General features: G+C 41.4%; 3 protein-coding genes across 5 annotated transcripts in view; 1 reads left to right on the top strand and 2 right to left on the bottom strand.

Moving 5' to 3' along the window:
- zgc:162200 (uncharacterized protein LOC558638 homolog) overlaps window positions 1-18392 on the top strand; it is a 39864-nt gene that overhangs the window by 3136 nt on the left and 18336 nt on the right. The gene's annotated exons all lie outside the window — the stretch shown is intronic.
- Window positions 40-12544, bottom strand: LOC130174746 (sodium-coupled neutral amino acid transporter 3-like). Of its 2 annotated transcripts, none has more exons than XM_056384934.1 (16): window positions 12396-12544; window positions 8663-8781; window positions 8491-8575; window positions 8255-8370; window positions 6916-6989; window positions 6728-6820; window positions 6511-6592; window positions 6317-6399; window positions 6059-6117; window positions 5820-5960; window positions 5563-5642; window positions 5365-5465; window positions 5058-5182; window positions 1810-1954; window positions 1575-1678; window positions 40-1450 (listed from the first exon to the last, which is right to left on the bottom strand). In XM_056384934.1, the coding sequence occupies exons 2-16, from the start codon at window positions 8701-8703 to the stop codon at window positions 1346-1348; spliced, it is 1434 nt and encodes a 477-aa protein (XP_056240909.1). In that variant the 5' UTR covers window positions 8704-8781; window positions 12396-12544; the 3' UTR covers window positions 40-1345. The 2 variants fall into 2 exon arrangements, with proteins under 2 accessions (XP_056240909.1, XP_056240906.1); XM_056384931.1 differs by lacking the exon at window positions 12396-12544 and adding an exon at window positions 10665-10820.
- On the bottom strand, window positions 14934-18344 carry apex2 (APEX nuclease (apurinic/apyrimidinic endonuclease) 2). Its single transcript, XM_056384929.1, has 6 exons — window positions 18090-18344; window positions 17881-17964; window positions 17481-17661; window positions 17109-17252; window positions 16692-16761; window positions 14934-16246 (listed from the first exon to the last, which is right to left on the bottom strand). Exons 1-6 carry the CDS (start codon window positions 18202-18204, stop codon window positions 15089-15091), a joined length of 1752 nt encoding a protein of 583 aa, XP_056240904.1. The 5' UTR covers window positions 18205-18344; the 3' UTR covers window positions 14934-15088.

The raw sequence follows: 18392 nt of genomic DNA, 5'->3' as shown, positions 1-18392 counted from the left end.
GACTTCTTATGCAGACTAAAAAGCAACTCAATACATATGTACAAATGAAAGACATATTTTATTGACAGGTAACAACATTCAAGTTAATTTAAAAATGTACAGGATGAACAGCAAATTTAAAGACAAAAAAAAAGGAAAAAAAGTATCCATTCATTTTAACTTGAATTCATAGGTCATTATTCACCACACTGAACAGTTTCTGGGAGTGCTAAAAGAGACGCAGCATTTGTAACACTGGATTTTCATATGAGCAATTTGTAACTGGCCTTTGCCGAACATGGTAAAAAAAAAAAAAAATAGTGGGTTACATCCCATCTTAATGTGACACAATAAATATATTCTTTGGTTTGTAGCTATGGATGTTTTCAGGGACACAGAAACTTAAAAACTGGACAAACCACCTCTCTGTTTCTTTCTGGGAACGTGATTGTCGGTAACTGGCTGTCTGACCTTCATGAATAGCAGCAAAAACCCCACAAACTGCACTGTCTCCTTTTGGATCCCTTACGAAAGGTCATCCCGGACTCAGCTTTGAAGATGATAACCTTTATAATAGTCAAGTGTCAGAATATATTAACAAAATATCACATTAAACACATTAATTAAGCTCCATAAACAAGTCAGTGAAAATTGTAGTTTGATACATTGGAATGGTAAGCGTGGAATGAAGACTAACCCTGGCTGGTCACATTGAGCTCACATTGAGTTTTGAGATTTGAAATTTGGATTTAAATGTGGAATGAAATAGCAACTGTTCAATGAACGAACTAAAATGTCTTCTTTGTGTTTGATAGAAAGCAAACTCCTGGGAAAAGGCAAGAACCTGCCTTATCAAATTTCTGCTGTGTAAACTCTGAGATGGTAGGGAAGTAGATTGGAAGGATTTTGGCAGTGACTGAGCTGTTCCAGGGAACGCTACACATCCATACTCTAAAATGGGATTTCCATTTGACTCATGTTGTTCCCATTCATCCTTAAAGCTGTTACTCCTTTCCTCTCTTTTGCATTTCTTACACATGCCTCCAATAAAACATCCGTACTGCGACCTGTGACACAGGTTTTATCCAGTCAGAACACATTGCTTTGTGTTCTCACACATCTGTGTTTCCTCCTCCGTTACAGGACCTTTTGTCTGCCCCATCACTTCTCAAAACGCATTCATCTTTTCTTTTTTTTTCTTTTTTTTTTTTTCTTTTGGTTGTAGGCGAAGGTCCTTCGCATATCCTTCGTCTTGTGCAGCCAAGCTTTACTGCTTTGGATGAGAACTCGGCAGATAAGGGGTAATTTAATGACAGGGAGCTTTGGTTGGCATTCTTTTCATGGTATCTGTGTTCAGTCACGGCAACTAGTGCCCACCGACGCTTCGGGACTCTCCGGTCGACCAGTCAATGATGATAAATGACAAACTCATGATCATGAAGACGAATCCCAGTCCAGCAAAGCATGCGGCCTACAGGAGTGGAAGGAAATAAAAACAACATCTGTGTCAACAACACATTCAAAAATACAATGAAACAATGGATGACTAAGAGGAATTTAAAGTATCCTTAATAGCTGAAGGAATCAACTTGTACCTGAATCTTGGGTCTGGACAGAAAAGGCTCCTGTTCTTCAGGAACAATCCGGACGTAGAAGATTCCCGGTAGGATAAAGATGAGGCTTGGGGCAGATGTGGCTCCTGCAGAGGAAGGTGGAGAATAGAGACGAAGTGAGTTTATTTAAGGCTGTACATGGGAAGTGATAACAGAGTTTACAGATGATGTAGCTGACGATACAAAATCTGAAAACTTTCTTCTTGTGTAAACATACCGATGATGCCAAAGATGTCGCGGATGGAGGGCACGAAGATAACAAGTAGGTTGACCACGAAGATGAGACAAAATGCAATGGCAATGTGTCGGGCCCAATGGAAAGGCTTGTCAGGGAACAGGATCTGGAGCAAAGCCCTGCGGATCTATAGAGGGAAGGAAGAAGTAAAGGAAGAAAGAGAGAATATTGTTTTTCTTTACAAATAAGACAATAACCATCAGGTTTGATAAACAAAATTATATAAAGGTAAAGGTAGATCTACCACTGCAGGTAACAGTCTTATAAAACTGCTGTTTAGAAACTGTTGATCAGGTGTGTTTTTATAAGATAAACTCATTAGCTTGACTCCAGCCCAACTAGCGGACATTTTCAGCAGGTATTATCCATCACCGGTGAAAGGCAAAACATTTGCTGCGATGAGTTAAAAGAGAGGGACGTTCAGCAGCAGCTTTCTTCTCTCGGCACAGTAACACAATATTAAAGGAATAGTTCAACAGTTTGGGAAATACACTTATTTGCTTCCTCTGGAGGAGTAACGCGACAACATGGATACCCCTGTCATATCTGTTGGTTTCCCCACCGATGTGTACGCTGCACTGAGCAAGGTCAATGCACGTAAGGCTGCCGGACCTGATGGCATCCCTGGACGCGTGCTCAGGGCTTGTGCAGGGCAGCTAGCTGAGGTCCTGACCGACATCTTCAACCTGTCCCTGGACCAAGCAGCTGTCCCCACATGCTTCAAAACCACCTCCATCGTGCCAGTGCCCAAACACTCCAAGGCTGAGAGCCTCAACGACTTCCGCCCTGTTGCACTCACCCCCACCATCATGAAGTGCTTAGAGCGGCTGGTCCTGGCTCACCTTAAAACCCTCCTACCACCCACCCTGGACCCCCTCCAATTCGCCTACCGCCAGAATAGGAGTACGGAAGATGCCATCTCCATGGCACTACACTCCGCCCTCTCTCACCTGGACAATAACAACACTTATGTGAGAATGCTGTTCATAGACTTCAGTTCAGCATTCAACACCATAATCCCCTCCAAGCTGATCACCAAACTCAGCGACCTGGGTATCAACGCTTCCCTCTGTAACTGGATACTGGACTTCTTGACCAACAGACCCCAGTCTGTTAGGCTAGGAAACCACACCTCCTCTACCCTCACCCTGAACACCGGCGTCCCTCAAGGCTGCGTGCTGAGTCCTCTCCTCTACTCCCTCTTCACCTACGACTGCACACCTGTACATGGTTCCAACTCCATCGTCAAGTTTGCAGACGACACAACGGTGATTGGCCTCATCAGAAACAACGATGAGTCAGCGTACAGAGAAGAGGTCCAGCATCTGGCAGAGTGGTGCGCCGACAACAACCTGGCCCTCAACATCAAGAAGACCAAAGAACTCATTGTGGACTTCTGGAAGAGGAGTGACACACCCGCCCCCCTGCTCATCAACGAGACGGAGGTTGAGCGTGTCACCAGTTCAAGTTCCTGGGTGTCCACATCTCCGAGGACCTCTCCTGGTCTCTCAACACCTCAACCCTGGTCAAGAAGGCTCACCAGCGTCTCTTCTTCCTGAGGAGACTCAAGAAGGCCCACCTGTCACCTCAGATCCTGGTGAACTTCTACCGCTGCACCATCGAGAGCATCCTCACCAACTGCATCTCGGTGTGGTATGGTAGCTGCTCTATCGCGGACCAGAAGTCACTCCAGAGGGTGGTGAAAACCGCCCAACGCATCACCGGTTCTCCCCTCCCCTCTATCGAGGCTGTCCAGAGCAAGAGGTGTCTGCGGAAGGCGCGCAGCATCGTGAGGGACAGCTCTCACCCCAGCCACAGACTGTTTTCCCTCCTCCCCTCAGGGAAACGCTACAGGGTTCTCCGCTCCAGGACCAGCAGGTTCAGGAAAAGCTTCTTCCCTGCAGCGGTCACCCTGCTGAACTCACAACCCCGGTGTCCCCCCCACACACACACAACCCAGAGACTGTGACTGCCACACCAACCCCCTCAGCCACCTAACCTTGCACTGAACTGTTCTGAACCGTCTCTACTCATTGTCTAGCACTCACTGTATTTATTCCCGCTACCTCATCATTGTAATTCGCTACCCCATCATTGTAATTCATTGTAATTCACAGTGTAATTTATTGTACCCTACATATGCACATCTCCACTTTACTTATGCACACCCTCACTTTACATACCTGTACAGCACACACTTGCACTTTAACTGCTCTTTTGCACTTCTGGTTAGATACTAACTGCATTTCGTTGTTTTAGTACGTGTACTCTGTGCAATGACAATAAAGTTGAATCTAATCTATCTAATCTTATGAAGCTGGAGCCAGAGTTAGCTTAGGTTAGCTTAACTTATCTTAGCTTATTTTAAGCTAATTTTAACTAGAAACAGCTAGCTTGGCTCTGTCCAGAGCCTACAGCACCTGCTCCCAGCCCCCTTAACCCCCTTGTAAAACCAGAACTTGTTGTTTTTAAACTTTGGTTTTTGCACAAATTAGACAAACAAAATATAATGTGTTAATTAGTAAACTTTAGATGTGCTGGTAGATGGATCTTTTAACCTTTGGACAGAGCTAGGCTAACTGTTTCCGTCTGGTTCCAGTCTGTATGCTAAACTAAGGTAACTGACATGAGAGCAGTATCAATCTTCTGTATCTATAGTATACAGAACAAGTAGTATCTGTCTGTCTGCAATAGCTGAAAAAGCATATTTCCCAAAAAGTCAGACTATTTCTGTAATCTGTAAAAGGTTTATTACTGCAATATGTGTTTGTGGATGGTTTCCACTCATTTTAAAAACTGATGTTTTCTTGAAAAGCTAACTCCCTTTTAGCATCTATAGAACATTGTGAAGTCTGAAGGCAAATGCTGAAAAGGCTCCATACAGTCAACACACTACTGAAACAGAAACAGCTGGTTGGGAAAGTTTTGCTCTCAAATTCTGAGGCATTTTCAGTGCTGATAGACCGTGACTCTATTGCAACTCTATCCATGCATAGATCCCTTTGGCAGCATCAGTTATGTGGTGTTGATGCTACATTAGTAGCATTTTGTTACACAGCATCCACAATGGCTTACAAATTGCATTTATTTATTGTTAATAAACATAATTATGATAACTACAGTTCATCTTTTAGAGACATTCACTTAGGTCAGGCCTTTCCTTTTGAGAACTTTGTAAAATAAGGGTTGATTTAAAATTTCTCACCGAACTAGCATGATGGATATCTTACCGGGAAAAGAACCACAGGGACGGTCAGAGTGACGGCCACCAGCACGGCCAGACGCACACAGAGAATCAGGACATCCCGGGAGCCCACGCGACTGTATGTGTGTAACAGCTCCGACTCCACAGCACCTACCCACAGCAGAAGCAGACAGCCCTCAACATACAGTGTTTCACATGTTCCAGTCCCTCATTCACAGCATTGAAAAATGCATATGGGCTCTGGGCACAAGTGGGTCATTCATTTGAGATCTTGACATTCACAACCTCAGAACAAAGCGACCTTTGAGTTTCAGGGGTAAAAAGTATCGTACCGTAAAAAGTGAGGTAACCAAAAAGAGCAGTCAGCAGGTACATGACAAACATGGCCAAGATGGAGATGTTGGCAACACCCTGCATACGTTTCTTGGTGGGACTGTGGGTAAAAGCATGCAGAAAATGACATGAACTTTATTTCTGCCAATTCAAAAAACACATTTGAATTTCTTGATATAGATGGCATCCTGACTTACTCTCGTAGTTCAGTGTAGATTGGTAGCACCTCTGGGTGGCAGACAAAAGCAAAGGCCAGAATTGGGATGGTGTATGCAGTCTGAAAGCCAAACACACCGAAGGTCAGTGAGTAATATGAGATCAAATGTTTATTTTATAACCAACACTGCTGTTGACACAGCAAGCTCTAGTACAGGACATGAGGCAGTAAATCTGCCGTGCTAACAAAGAAATAGGAAACTAGAAGCAGGTAATGTGAAAATGTTTTTCCTCTAACCTGCGAGTTGATGGTAAATAGCTTGGCCTCACAGAAGTCCTCTGTCACATTAATGGCAGCGTGGTGGTCAGCATGAGGAGTACTGTTATGATGTGTAGTGTCTTCGAGCGGACACAAGGTGTTGAATTTCTTGTAGATAACCTGTGGAGTCACATCTATTGGTTAATCAAAGATAATTATTTTATGGAGGAACAGTTGGTCATATTGCATGTATGTTTGCTGGTTCTTTGCTGACTCACCGAAATGAGGAAGAACACCATGCAAGAGAGGGAGAAGCCACTTGTGTAGCCCAGGTAACCTGGATTGCAATGATAACAAGATGTTGCAAAATGATTTATGGGCACAGACAGAAGACAGATTCTGGGAGTGATGATACTTTAATTTCAGGACAGGACAGTGAACGCAACAAAAACAGGTAGTGAAGACATGATGTCTACATGAGAGAGTAGGGGGAATTTTTATAAAAAGAAAATGTGATGACAGGATGAAAAACATACCAAGTTGTTTCATGAGTGCTAGAGGAAGGATGATGAAAGCGCTAACAATGATGATCAAGACGTTTCCATTCAAGAACCACTCTCTAAGAAACAGTCAGACAAACAGATAAAAAAAAAAAAATTAGCACTCCACAAAACTAAAAACAGAAACTACCAAACTATGCATAAAATCAGAATAACACTTGAACGCTCACCCTTTGCTTTCTTGGTCATCGAGGAAAGCCTGAATAACCAGTGGGAGCTCAGACTTGATGATGAAGAGATAGCTGGACATCGCTAAAAGGAAGTGAAAACTATTTTAGGTTGTGTTACTTACGCATGTTTAATCTTATCTGATGAAATACACATGCTTTCACTGACAGATATCAGATATAAATATAAAAATAAGAGGTGAAAATGGCATGAAAATACCTCCAATGTTGTGTATTGTAATAACACAGGCAGCCAGCATTTTTCCTGGGTTGCCGAAAGCCCGATTCCCAAGCTGCTCATAAGCCCGGATCCCTGAAAACACAAACATTATACATGCGTGCGATAAGTTAGGGATGCAGAATTGCCTCTGTGGCTACTTATGCTAAATGAGACCAGCCATGCCTCACCTACAACTCCAGCACTTTTCAGCAGGAGGTGAATCGAATATGCAGACAGAATGGCAATGAACACCAACAGGATTCTGAAAGACACAAGAACGAACAGAGATATCTTGTAAGTCATGTCTGAAAATGACCTGACAGAAAGGGTCTCACAAGTTTGGACATCATTCTGACTAGAGTCTAAACTGTGACCGAAAACTAAATAAAGAAAGAAAGAGAAATATAATTGTTCTTTAGAAACTACCTCAGAAAATAATTTCTGTGAATAAGCAATTCATGATTGTCATCATTGTTGTTTTTTCCACCCACACAAGAGAGAGTCTGGCTTTGAGAAACTGGCTCTCTCCAGCCACTCTCCGCCTCCTCCCCTCCGCCACATAGCACAGGACTGATCCAAGCAGGCAAGTCTTGGATCTGATCACTAGTGTCTATATTTAACTGCTCAAATCTGATTTAGAGAAGCTGCGTGTGTATGAGCTCTAATGTACATTGTGACAGATCAGGCTTTGTACAGTAGCGGTTGTGTGTACAGTTTTACACCTGCGGCTCACGCAGGTACAGACAGACGGAGACACGCACATATTCCAGCACAGAGCTCATTCCCCTGCCACCACACATACCTGTCCTTACACAAACACCACACTGACAGTCAGACAGATGATACACACACCGCTGTGGTCGTACTTCTAGCCTTATAAGGACCCTGTATTGACTGTATCCAAACTGTAACTGCTAACACAAACTTTAACCTCATCCTAATTCTGATTCTAACCTTAAATCAACATTCTAACCCCAAATAATGATTATTGATCTGTTTATAGGGCACTTTTCAAGCAAGAGGCGCAAAGCTTTACAGAGTGAGGAAGCAGCACACAAGCAACGGAAAACAATTATAGAACAGAGTAAAATATATTAATAAGTTAAATTCACACTAAAAGAAAAAAAACATACATAAATATAGAAATGAGCTATGCAAAAGCCATCTTAAAATAAGAGATAAAAAAAGTAGTGGAGAAAAGCTTAAGAAATGGCCGAAATGACTTCATTTTGCAAACATCTCCACTGGGTCGGTCCACAACTCATAAACTCAAACACACACGCCAAACAGCCCTGCTTTATCCTCACAACCGCAAGGAGTGCGCACATTTGGCTTTCCCCGAATACTAAATATACTGAATATAGTGTGTCCTCTTTGCAAAAGAGGGGACAATATTACAACTCAAAGGACAAGTGCTGTGAGCAAGTTCATGCATCTACTTGGGTAGATGCATACGCAAACACACACACACACATTGACAAATACAGTCAGGCACATAGGGACTGCGTGTTTGGCTTGCATACTCACAAAAACAGAATGATCCCAGTGTTGGACATTGCAAAAGCCAGTCCCAGAATTCCACTGCCCATTATGGCGTTACTGAGGTTAAAGATGGACATGCCGAATGAAGTCTTTCCCTCGAACTGCAGAAAGAGATGTAACACAAATCGATTCATGAACAAAGATCACATGAACAGCATCAGTAGTATTTACTGTATCTGACTTTACCACAGCAATACAACAAAGTGAGGAAAATCACTCACATCTGTGAAGTGGATTTCTTTCTTGCCACCAGTTTTATGTGGGAGAAACTCCTCGTGTTCAGCCAAGGCATCCAGCCCATCAAACCTATAACAGAGGAAAACATTAATGTACAACTCCTTTACTGTGATATGATGTACATATCATTCATTATGCGTAATTTGTGAGTCTTACCCCTCATCCCTGCTATGTCCATTCATCTTCTGAAGCTCCATCCTGGTTGCTGGGGTTGTGACTTGAGAGACTTTAAAGATCTACTTTTGCTGCGATGAAAGAATCCTCCTCAAATTCCTCTGGGAGAAAGGAGACAACAACTGTTTAGTTTGTAAATTACTCGCTTACCAAAGTCCCCTGCAAATGTGTCCATTATTTATGCACTGCAAAGGTTTGATGTCAGCTGGGGTTGGTTTTCCAGCCCCCCTCAGGCAGAGGTCTTGCCAACTTTCCATTATTTGTGAAAAAAAAAACAGCAAGCAGGCTGACCTCAGCATGTGTCATTAGCTGTTATACATTGCTTCTGTATTCATCACTTTTGCAGAAATCGTGTCTTAACTTGTCTCAAGTGGGACAAGATCTCAGAGTGGCTCTTCCAAGGAGCTGTGTTGTAATGTAATATGTTGTAATACTTTTATGAGATGTCATTGGCTGTGGTCTCCAGTACAATAAATATAGATTAAGGTAACTATGGCAGACTGGCAAGGTGTTTAAATACCCTGAGCTGTTTAAAGGTAAACATACTAGTTATTTGTACTTCCACAGAGGGAAGCCACAGCACTCATGAAACAGTGAATATGACTAGTGCAATACAAACAGAAAATGCTATGTGGCCTCAAAAGGGCAGACCTATTTATAAAGTCTTGAGACACACCACTGTAATTTGTCTCACTTGCCAAATACAACAAGAATCTTGCATTTATGATGTTTTTTTCTTTTGGCATTGCAAAAATCCTTTGCCACTGCTTTATTTTGGAGTTCTGCCCCATACCTCAGATATGAGGATAAAAAAAAACAAACAGTGATAGTTCACAACATAAAAATCCTGCAAAACAAATGTACAATTTTGCTTTTGGATCTAAGTCCATTTAAAGCTTGTGTGACATGAAGGGCTTTAAATAACAAATGTTGTCAGAGGACTTATGTTGCTCTAATCTGCCGTGGGCCACACAAAGCTGGCATGGACAGGCTCTGGGAATGAGCGTAGGTCTGTGCTGCTGCCATGGGGTCATGGGATACTTCCCCTCTCTGTGGGTCAGACTTCCCTCAGGATTTTCACATCTGACCCCTAAGGACACACTTACACCCCATTGTTGTGCCATTCCTTAAGGGTTTTACACAAAACCAGACTTTTTGTATATTCCTACGCTCATCACTGAGCGGGCCTGTTGAAGTACAACAATCCATACAATCTGGTGCTTGATAGCAGTGAGCCACAGAGACAAACAAAGGGTTCCTGTGTAAATGGTGCTATTTAGTCTAAGTACAGAGTAGCCCTTTCCCTGCATACTGGCCTCAGGTCAAGTTTGGTTAGAGTAACTTTCTTTAGCTACATACCCGATGACTTTCCCATGGTCCACGGCCAACACACACACAGCCAACAAAGCATAGACTAAATTTCAGGAATATTTTGTAATCTAACTTTCATAAAAAGCCAGTTTCTATGGATGAATCACCTCCCTTACATTGTAAAAGGCAGACTTTCCAATTGGGTGTCATTTGCAATTTAATAGGGGGAGCTGAAGAAACTACACAAACCTGGTTAACTAGAAACTTGCTCCATGTTAGATATTTCATTGGCCACGAGGGTAGCTTTTAGACAGTGGAAACAGTAAAAAAGAGTGGAAAAAAGTAATAAAAACCAAAAGTGCTCCTGAACTTTCCATCAGTTTATACACCCATTTTTCCCAACAACCTACCCTGGTGCTGTTTACAATGTGTTCAATGTATCGTAATTAGAAAATCTCTTTAAACAATACATTAGATAATCTATATAATAATCCTGCCAATGAACAACACATGTTAAGTACAACACAATAGATATTAGTGTAGCCTTACTATGCACACCACATGGCTCTTGTCTGACGCAAGACCAGCTCACTATTGACAGTTAGCCCTTCCCTTCTGTTCCTCAACCTCTAAAACTCAAGGAAAGACACACACACAATTTTGTGCAACTTACCCTGGTGGTCACGCCTAGTTGTCTTTTCTGGATATTGAAATAATAAGTCCTTGTGCAAATTCACTCAGTTTTCTAATGCCAATGTTTATATATAGCTCTGCTCTTAGGAGTCTCTCCAAAGCTCCTTGGTAGTGAAGAGAGGAGAGAGTGAGAGAGATTAGAGGCTGGGAGGGAGTAAGCGGGAAATGGGAACACCCATACTTAACCCTTTGTTCAACCAGTTACAGGTAGTATCACAGTTACAAAGACACTGTAGGGATCCACTCACCAGGTGTCTGCACTGAAAAGGTGTGAAGACACACAAGAGCATAAACTATGGAAATGAATTGCCGGTAGTTTTCAGACAGTCTGCAGCTCAAGGCTGCAGGTAATCCCTGGAACCCATCAAATCAACAGGGATTCTGGTGATCATACTGGAGACTAATTACCATGTCATTATGGAGTATGCGAGTTGAGAGGAGGGGCGAAAAAGTGAGTGTCATATGAGGTGGGCTTTGTTACTGCGTGGGCGGATACTCACTGACAGTTCGCATCCTGCTGGAAGTCACAGTGATGGTAATTAGCTTAGGAGATAAGTGCTTTTTTAAGATTGCCAACATGTGATTGTGTTTAAGACTCGAAACATTGTGCATGCTTACAAGTTATCATGTGCCTGATCCAAAACAAACAGAAAAGGCTGAGCTGACACGTAACAGTAAAATGTCATGCAACATAAAACAGATCCTTTAAATATTGTTTGGAGTTTTAGAACATTTCATCTAGAAGACATCTCCATATTTAAACATCATACAGGGAGATGCTATGCGGCATAGCATGCTTCCTGAATCCAGCAACAAAAATGTGTATGCAACCTGCTGATGTGTCATCAGGCCTGAAATGTCATCCACTTCTCACAGAGGACGTTTCAGTTGGATGATAAAGTGCAAGTTAACTGAGATAGAGGGATTTGCTCGCCCACCCTAGAAACACCCATATGTTCTTTATCTCCTCATGAGACAAAACGTTTACTGGAAATTGTGTCTTTCTGTGCTATAAAGATATCATGTAGTGGACGGCAGATTTTTTTAACACCTCTTATATAAGGGTTTGTTTCATTGCCTTAGAATTAAAACGACATCACTTCCACATTTTAGTAATTCTGTCAGGGTCAGGCTATTTGGAGAAGTTTGTCAGAAAAATCTCACAATGAAAGTTTTGTGCAGATTGGAGGAATTTGAATTACAAAAATACAATGATGACCTCAGTCACCTTAAAACTTAAACTTGTAAGTTCATCATGTGATTTGAAAAAAAGAACAGAACTAAGTAACGAAGATACAACATAACATATATTTGTGAAATATAACTCATCAGGAGACATTTAGTGTCACGTGTCAAACACTTTGTTATTTTAGTAACAAACAGTATGCCAGCATTTTCAGCCAAGATGATCTCTCATTTCAGTCATTACAATCCCCCCTCTTTGCTGTGGATACTGCCAGCATGTCACTAAAGGCACAGACTGGGAATGGGAACATAGATATATTCTCAGCTGAAAGGTTAAAGTAGAAAAAACCAGCTGACAGGAAAAGAGTGTCATCGTTATTTCAACTGTGAATATCCAGCACATAATCAGTGGAGATGGTGACAATAACTTTCGGCTGTATCTTTCCACATGTATGAATGGGAAATTGTGATGTGGGTCAAATATTGGAGCGGGCCTGCTCTATACAGACCTTCTTCTGGTACTCACCTCTGTGGGCAGACAGATGGATGTCTTCAAAAGTTGTTGGATGGTTCACGTCCAAAATCTGCCTTTCACAGAGCCCTGGAGGTTTTTGCAGCTGTGGGAGAGAGAAGAATGGGGGGAAGGAGGGAGGTAGTAATTGCGCGCGCTAAGAAATTTCCTGCCACGTCACAAGCCAAGCCCCTTCCTTCAGACTGATCAGGCCACGTGGTGCTTATGAAGTAATGTCATCTAATTGCATTTTTCTGGATATTCCCAGCATTGACCCTAGCTTTTTTTTAATTTATTTTATTTTAATGTAATGTAAACAAAGCTGACAAATAAAACTACATACTGATGAAATATACTCTGCTCACTACTGGCCTACATAACAGTGGTTATTCTGTGGCTGCGCAGCTGGTAGTGTCAGTAAAATGTGTCGCTGTGGAAAGTTCCTTTTCATTTCTTTTCTGAGCTTCAGTTTTGTGTCACCATCTAGTGGACAACAACACTAAGGTGACAACAACAAAAAAAATCACTCATCAGTAAACAACGACCAATAACAGCATCCAGAAGTGATCATTAAATGACATCTTGGAAAATCAGAGGCCGTATGACGTAGGACCCTAACCCTCTTAATACAGTATCATGCAATGAGAACAAGTAGGACTGCAACTGACAATTATTCTCAGTCTCATGATTAACTGATTAATCTTTTAATCTGTAAAATGTCAGAAAATACTGGAAAATGCCAATTTCAATTTTTTCAATTTTTTTTTGTTTTAACTTTGTTGCCTTTTTCAAATAGTAGGCAATTAACATAACAGACCAGAACCACCTTGAGATTGGGCTTCACCTTACATATATGCACCTATACATTAGTTGGAATAGCACCTTGAAGGAGTAGGACGTTCACACAAATACCTCTATTCCGATACGCATAAAAACACATACACATCCATATACCCACATTCACGTGCATACATACAGGCATACATCCATACAAATATATCTACACACACATATACAGATACACCTACATAAAGTGAATCAATAGTGAGTCAATAACTGGTGCCCATCTTCTTCTAAAATTAGGTAACTGTAGCTGGGGAGTCATGTGTTCCATCATATAGACATGTTTGACCTTTTCTAGCCACTGGTGGATTGTGGGAGAGTTGGGCTTCATCCAATTAACAGTAATTATTTTTCTTGCAACCGTCAACAGAGCATGCAGTATGTGGCACTGATGTGTATTAAATAGATCTTCAGGCGATATTTCCAGTAAAAACAATAGTGGGTCCATGGGGATGTCCTTCTCCAAAATTTTCTCAAATTCTTCTTTGATGTTTTTCCAAAATGCCTCTATTTTCAGGCAGTCCCAGAATACATGGGTACGGTCCCCGACCATACCACAGTTTCGCCAGCATTTGTTGGTATAATCTTTTTTAAAGGCAGAAACTATCAGCGGGGTCCTGAAGAATCTCATTTTGACTTTCCAGTCAAATTCTTTCCATAGCTGGCTTCCAATCCCTTTGTGACATTTTAAGCGCATGTTTTCCCAGGCATCATCGTCCACTATTGTTTTCAGCTCCAGTTCCCATTGTCCTTTAATATGCAGTGTGCTCTCAGATTTGTCCAGCAATAACTTTTTGTACATAAGAGATATTTGTGTTTTTGTTGATGTGGGTGTCAAACATAAATATAAAATGAGCCTCTATATTGGTTGGTTCTCTCTCAATGATGTTCCAGTCTGCATTTTATGTGATACAATCTGTATATCTGATTTGTAGATATCTAAATAGGTAGCTCTGCGGCAGGGCAAACCCAGCCCGGAGCTGCGAGAAAGATTTAAACGTATTTCCATCAGACAATTGATTGATTGTTTTCAGCCCACCTTCATTCCATGTTTTAAAAGCATTATTATTATGGGTTGGGTCTTTTTTCTTTATGAATAACACTTATTGCTGCTTCTGACCATGACCCAGCAGGATCACTTTCTGCTAGGGCAGTTATAAGACTCTGCATAAAACTGGAGTTAACTAATGAACAAATATTTTATAATATTGTCCAGGGAAGCCATCTACCCCTGGATATTTGTTATTTTTAAGTTTAAGAATATTTTCTTTAATTTCTTCTTTTTCTTTCTTCTGCCTCTGCGATATCCTTTGGTTGGGTTAACATCTGATCATTACTTGGACATTTTATCATGTGCACTATTCTGTTGGATTGGGATTTACGTAGCTTGAAAGCCAGTACGCGGCTGGCTCGTATCCATTTCGTAATATTTCCTATCAACTAATCGTAGAGCTCCCTCTGCTTTATAAGTTAGTAAATTATCCAGTTTATGTCAGTATTTTCTGATTTTTGGTGCTCTGCCAATTTCAATTGTCAAGGAAACATCTGTAAATTCCTTGTTTTGAGCAACCAACAACCCAAAACTCTAAGATGGTATTCAATTTACAATAATGTAAAACAGTCAAAGGTTTCAAATCCTCACATTTGAGAAGCTTCACCATTAATTAACAAAATTGTTTCAGCTCTAAGAACAAATAAAACCAAAAAAAATAATAGAAAACTTTTCTTGTCTTTTATTATTAAGCTAAGAAAAACACACAGTCAACAAATTCAAATCTGTGAAATGATGAGCCTTACAGTACTTGCTTGAGCAAGAGAGACTAACGACTCAGGAAAAACAAGTTGTGGTCCGTGCAGTGAACATGTCACTTCCCCTTCTCAACCCATGCAAAGAAATTACATCGAGCCTCGGGGTTGGAGGAATGGCCCTGAGGACGAGCGCACACAAAGAACTGTTTGCCCATGTTCGGCCCCTCTTTTTTTACAGTACGAAGGACACAGGGTTCCCCGTGGACCTTACAGGAGGGTGGTGGAGGTGGTCCATGAAGCACTGACTTCCAAAACACAAGTGATGCCCCTTTATTACTGTTTGAGTGTCCCACACTGGGCTGAGGGGTTGAATGTTTTGTCTTCACCTGTTTGTCACATGTCTCTGTGGTGCTGCTGGTACACATCTGTGTGGAACCCTCAAAGATTGGCTCTGTATCTTCAGGTAGTCCGTCTGCGACTGAAGACACATTTTCTCTAGTTGTAGATGCTTTCTGGGAGTTTTGTGTTGGGGTCATTTCATTCAGGCTGAGTACTTTTTCACACTGCCTAACAGGCTCTTCAGTAGGGGGAACAGCATTTGTGAGTTTAGGTTTGAAAAAGGAGAGGAGGCTGCCTTGTGGCTTTGAGGAAGTGTTTACTGTCTTTGTCTTTTTCCCCTTTGGGACAACAGAATCTGATGTTAATACCCGTTTTTTACCAGAGACATTTCCAGCTCTGATTGGGTTTAAATTCTCCCTCCTTTCCTCCTCTTCTTGAGATCCAAGTAACACATCCCTCCGCTCCGACTGAACTGATTTTTGGTCCACCTTAACAAGGAAGCGGGAGAGTTTCTGCTGCTTGCCGGCGAACTCTGGGAGGTAGCGAGTGCAAATGGGAGGAGGCTTGGAGCTGGGCAGGAGAGGGCAGCTCAGTTGCCCCCATACAGGGCAGTGGTCCGACCCCTCCACCTCTGGCATGATGTCTGCTCCCAAAAACTGATCCTTGGCTAGCTGGCAGTCAGCGAATATATAGTCAATGCGTGTGCCATAGTTGGTCTGCCGTGCTCCAGTGAGAGTGGACCAGCATGTGAATGCATTTGTTCGGGTTGGGTGGAAATAGCGAAAGGTATCTACAAATTTTCCACCGTGGGTGGGATCTGTTTCAGATATCTCAGATTCTTCATCAGGTTCCTCCTCATTCTTGTCCTCTTCTGGTTTGTCACTGTGCAAAAAACCATTCAGCCATTTCCTCCCAGGGTTTTCACCAAAATCATCCTAAGTAATGAGAAAAACAAAGTAGGTAGCTTGTATGAATATGTGCGCAATACAGTGTGCAAATTTGGCAGAAACAAAACACTGGCATTTTAATGTAATGTTATATTATTCCATCATATAAAAGAAAAGGTTTAATATTTTGGGAAACACTTATTTGCTTCTTGCTGAGACTGTTTTTACTCTCATGTGTGTTTGTTAAAAATTGAGGCTACAGCCAGTATTATAGCTTATTTTCCCATAAGCAAGGGGTAACCAGCTGGCACGTGTACACTGAAATGTGTTTTTTCACATCTGTTTTTGTATGGATTAAGCAACAAGATTTTATGTGTTCATTAGTGAGCTTTACATGTGCTGGTGGTCATATTTTGTCTTTATGCTAAGCTAAGATAACTGGCTTCTGGCTATAACTTTCATTCATGTAACAGCATTCTAACATTTTACTTACAATATCACTGGGGTCACAGTGGTCTATTGGCCGGTGGGATGTATTTACATCTCCTAAAACGATCACAAAGCTGAAAAATAGAACAGAAAAAATTAACTTCGATTGCCCATTTTTTTTCCCTTTCAATTGTGGAGAGAATAATAGAGTTAAGTTAACATAACAATTTCATGATAACTGCATTGCAAATAGTTTTAAGTTTGACTAAATTTATAAACCTGATATGAAATACATGTCAAATTGAATATAGCTGAGATTTTTTCGAGAATAGACTGCAATAGAAAATGTCATTTTCTAAGCTCAAACAGTCATAAAGCGGTAAAAGGCTGACATTTGAAAATCAGAAAAGTTTCATAGGCAACATGTCTGTGATAAAAGCAGGATACACCTGTGTCTCATCTTTTCTTTCTAAGCACTCACCTGCCATCTTTCAGTATAGCTTCGGCCCGATACTGAAGCAGCTTGTAGAACTGCAGTTTGAACTGTTTTCGCTCTGGCTTTTCAGGGTCAGCCCGTGGACAGTACACATTGATTACCGTAACAGTTTGCACTTTGTTTTGACACCTGTGTGGGAAAAAAGAGGGTCAAAAACAGAACAGACGGTATAGATATCTACAATTTCAGCTTGACTGAACTCAATCTATAATAGACTGCAAGAAAGATTGCATTGTGCATGTAGTTGCTCAGTTTTCTTTAATGTGAGCGCTGAGATATAGAATACCCAATTCAAATTATTTTAATACAAATACAAACTCCTCACAGAAACCTCAAAGTAGAATATACTTTTCTCACATGATCCTGTGCTGTGTGATGACGGCTCGTCCTTCATTGTCCAAAAGCTGCAGCTCCTCGCTTGAAAACTCAGTGTGGTCACCGTAGCATCCAACTGCCCCTTCGTGGTTGGTCAGCAAACCTGTGAGACCCTCCTCAGCAGCAAAAGGAGTAGCACTGTCCTTACAGTAAGTGGCAACACCTGTGCACAGAGCAGGTGTAGTGCAGTGGTTACAGGGATCTTATGTTCAACTAATCACTAAGTGTCCATTCAAAAACATCAATCAATCTTTTATTAATTAGAAGAGTGTTTCCTCTCGTCTGGGCACATTGAATGCAGTTGATAAAACACAATGAAAGAAGGAACCACACTGTCATGACTCAAGGACACAAAATGAACTGTTATGACTAAGTACTGAACCTGAATAGCCGCTGCGTCCTCGGCTGTAGCTGAAATAGGAGTTGTAGCCGTCAACAATTGCAGTTCTTTCATCAAGCAGGTCTCCTGTGGGGGACAAGTTGGGATTAAACCTTTTATTACTTTCATAACAGACTAGCAGACGTACCTGACTGGCACGTTGCATGTCAGCTCCCCCTCTTTTTCCCAAAACTCCTAAGCTAACAACTTACTTGTCACTTTTGTCTCCTGAACACAGATAATATCTGCGCCCAGTGAATCAAGAGCCTTTTTAATGCCGCCTCTGAAAGTCCTTATGCCATTTATGTTCCAGGTCACGATCTTCATTGTGACAAACAGCAGTTGTTTGACTGAATGTGCACATTCGGAAGTAAAACGGAAGTAAAGAAAACAACGAGCGGAAGTGTATTTTCCCTAATCTTTCGTTATTCCATTCACATTTAGTGTTTGTTGATAAATTATTATTATTCGATTTTTTGCATTATTGTTACATTTATATGTCAGGATACCCAGAA

Source organism: Seriola aureovittata, chromosome 9, assembly GCF_021018895.1.
Source record: "Seriola aureovittata isolate HTS-2021-v1 ecotype China chromosome 9, ASM2101889v1, whole genome shotgun sequence".
NCBI lineage: Eukaryota > Metazoa > Chordata > Actinopteri > Carangiformes > Carangidae > Seriola > Seriola aureovittata.
Note: the sequence above shows the minus strand (reverse complement) of the source record. Positions and strands in the feature narration are given on the sequence as shown.

Excerpts from the sequence above, each read along its gene's own strand:
- LOC130174746 (XM_056384934.1), bottom strand. The coding sequence starts at position 8,703 with ATGGAGCTTCAGAAGATGAATGGACATAGCAGGGATGAGGG. Across the intron at positions 8,576-8,662 it reads GGACATAGCAGGGATGAGGG|GTTTGATGGGCTGGATGCCT; the intron begins GTAAGACTCACA and ends CCTCTGTTATAG. Across the intron at positions 5,643-5,819 it reads TATTTACCATCAACTCGCAG|ACTGCATACACCATCCCAAT; the intron begins GTTAGAGGAAAA and ends TTTGGCTTTCAG.
- apex2 (XM_056384929.1), bottom strand. The coding sequence starts at position 18,204 with ATGAAGATCGTGACCTGGAACATAAATGGCATAAGGACTTTCAGAGGC. Across the intron at positions 16,762-17,108 it reads GCTATACTGAAAGATGGCAG|CTTTGTGATCGTTTTAGGAG; the intron begins GTGAGTGCTTAG and ends TCTATTTTTCAG. Across the intron at positions 16,247-16,691 it reads ACTGTGACCCCAGTGATATT|GATGATTTTGGTGAAAACCC; the intron begins GTAAGTAAAATG and ends CTCATTACTTAG.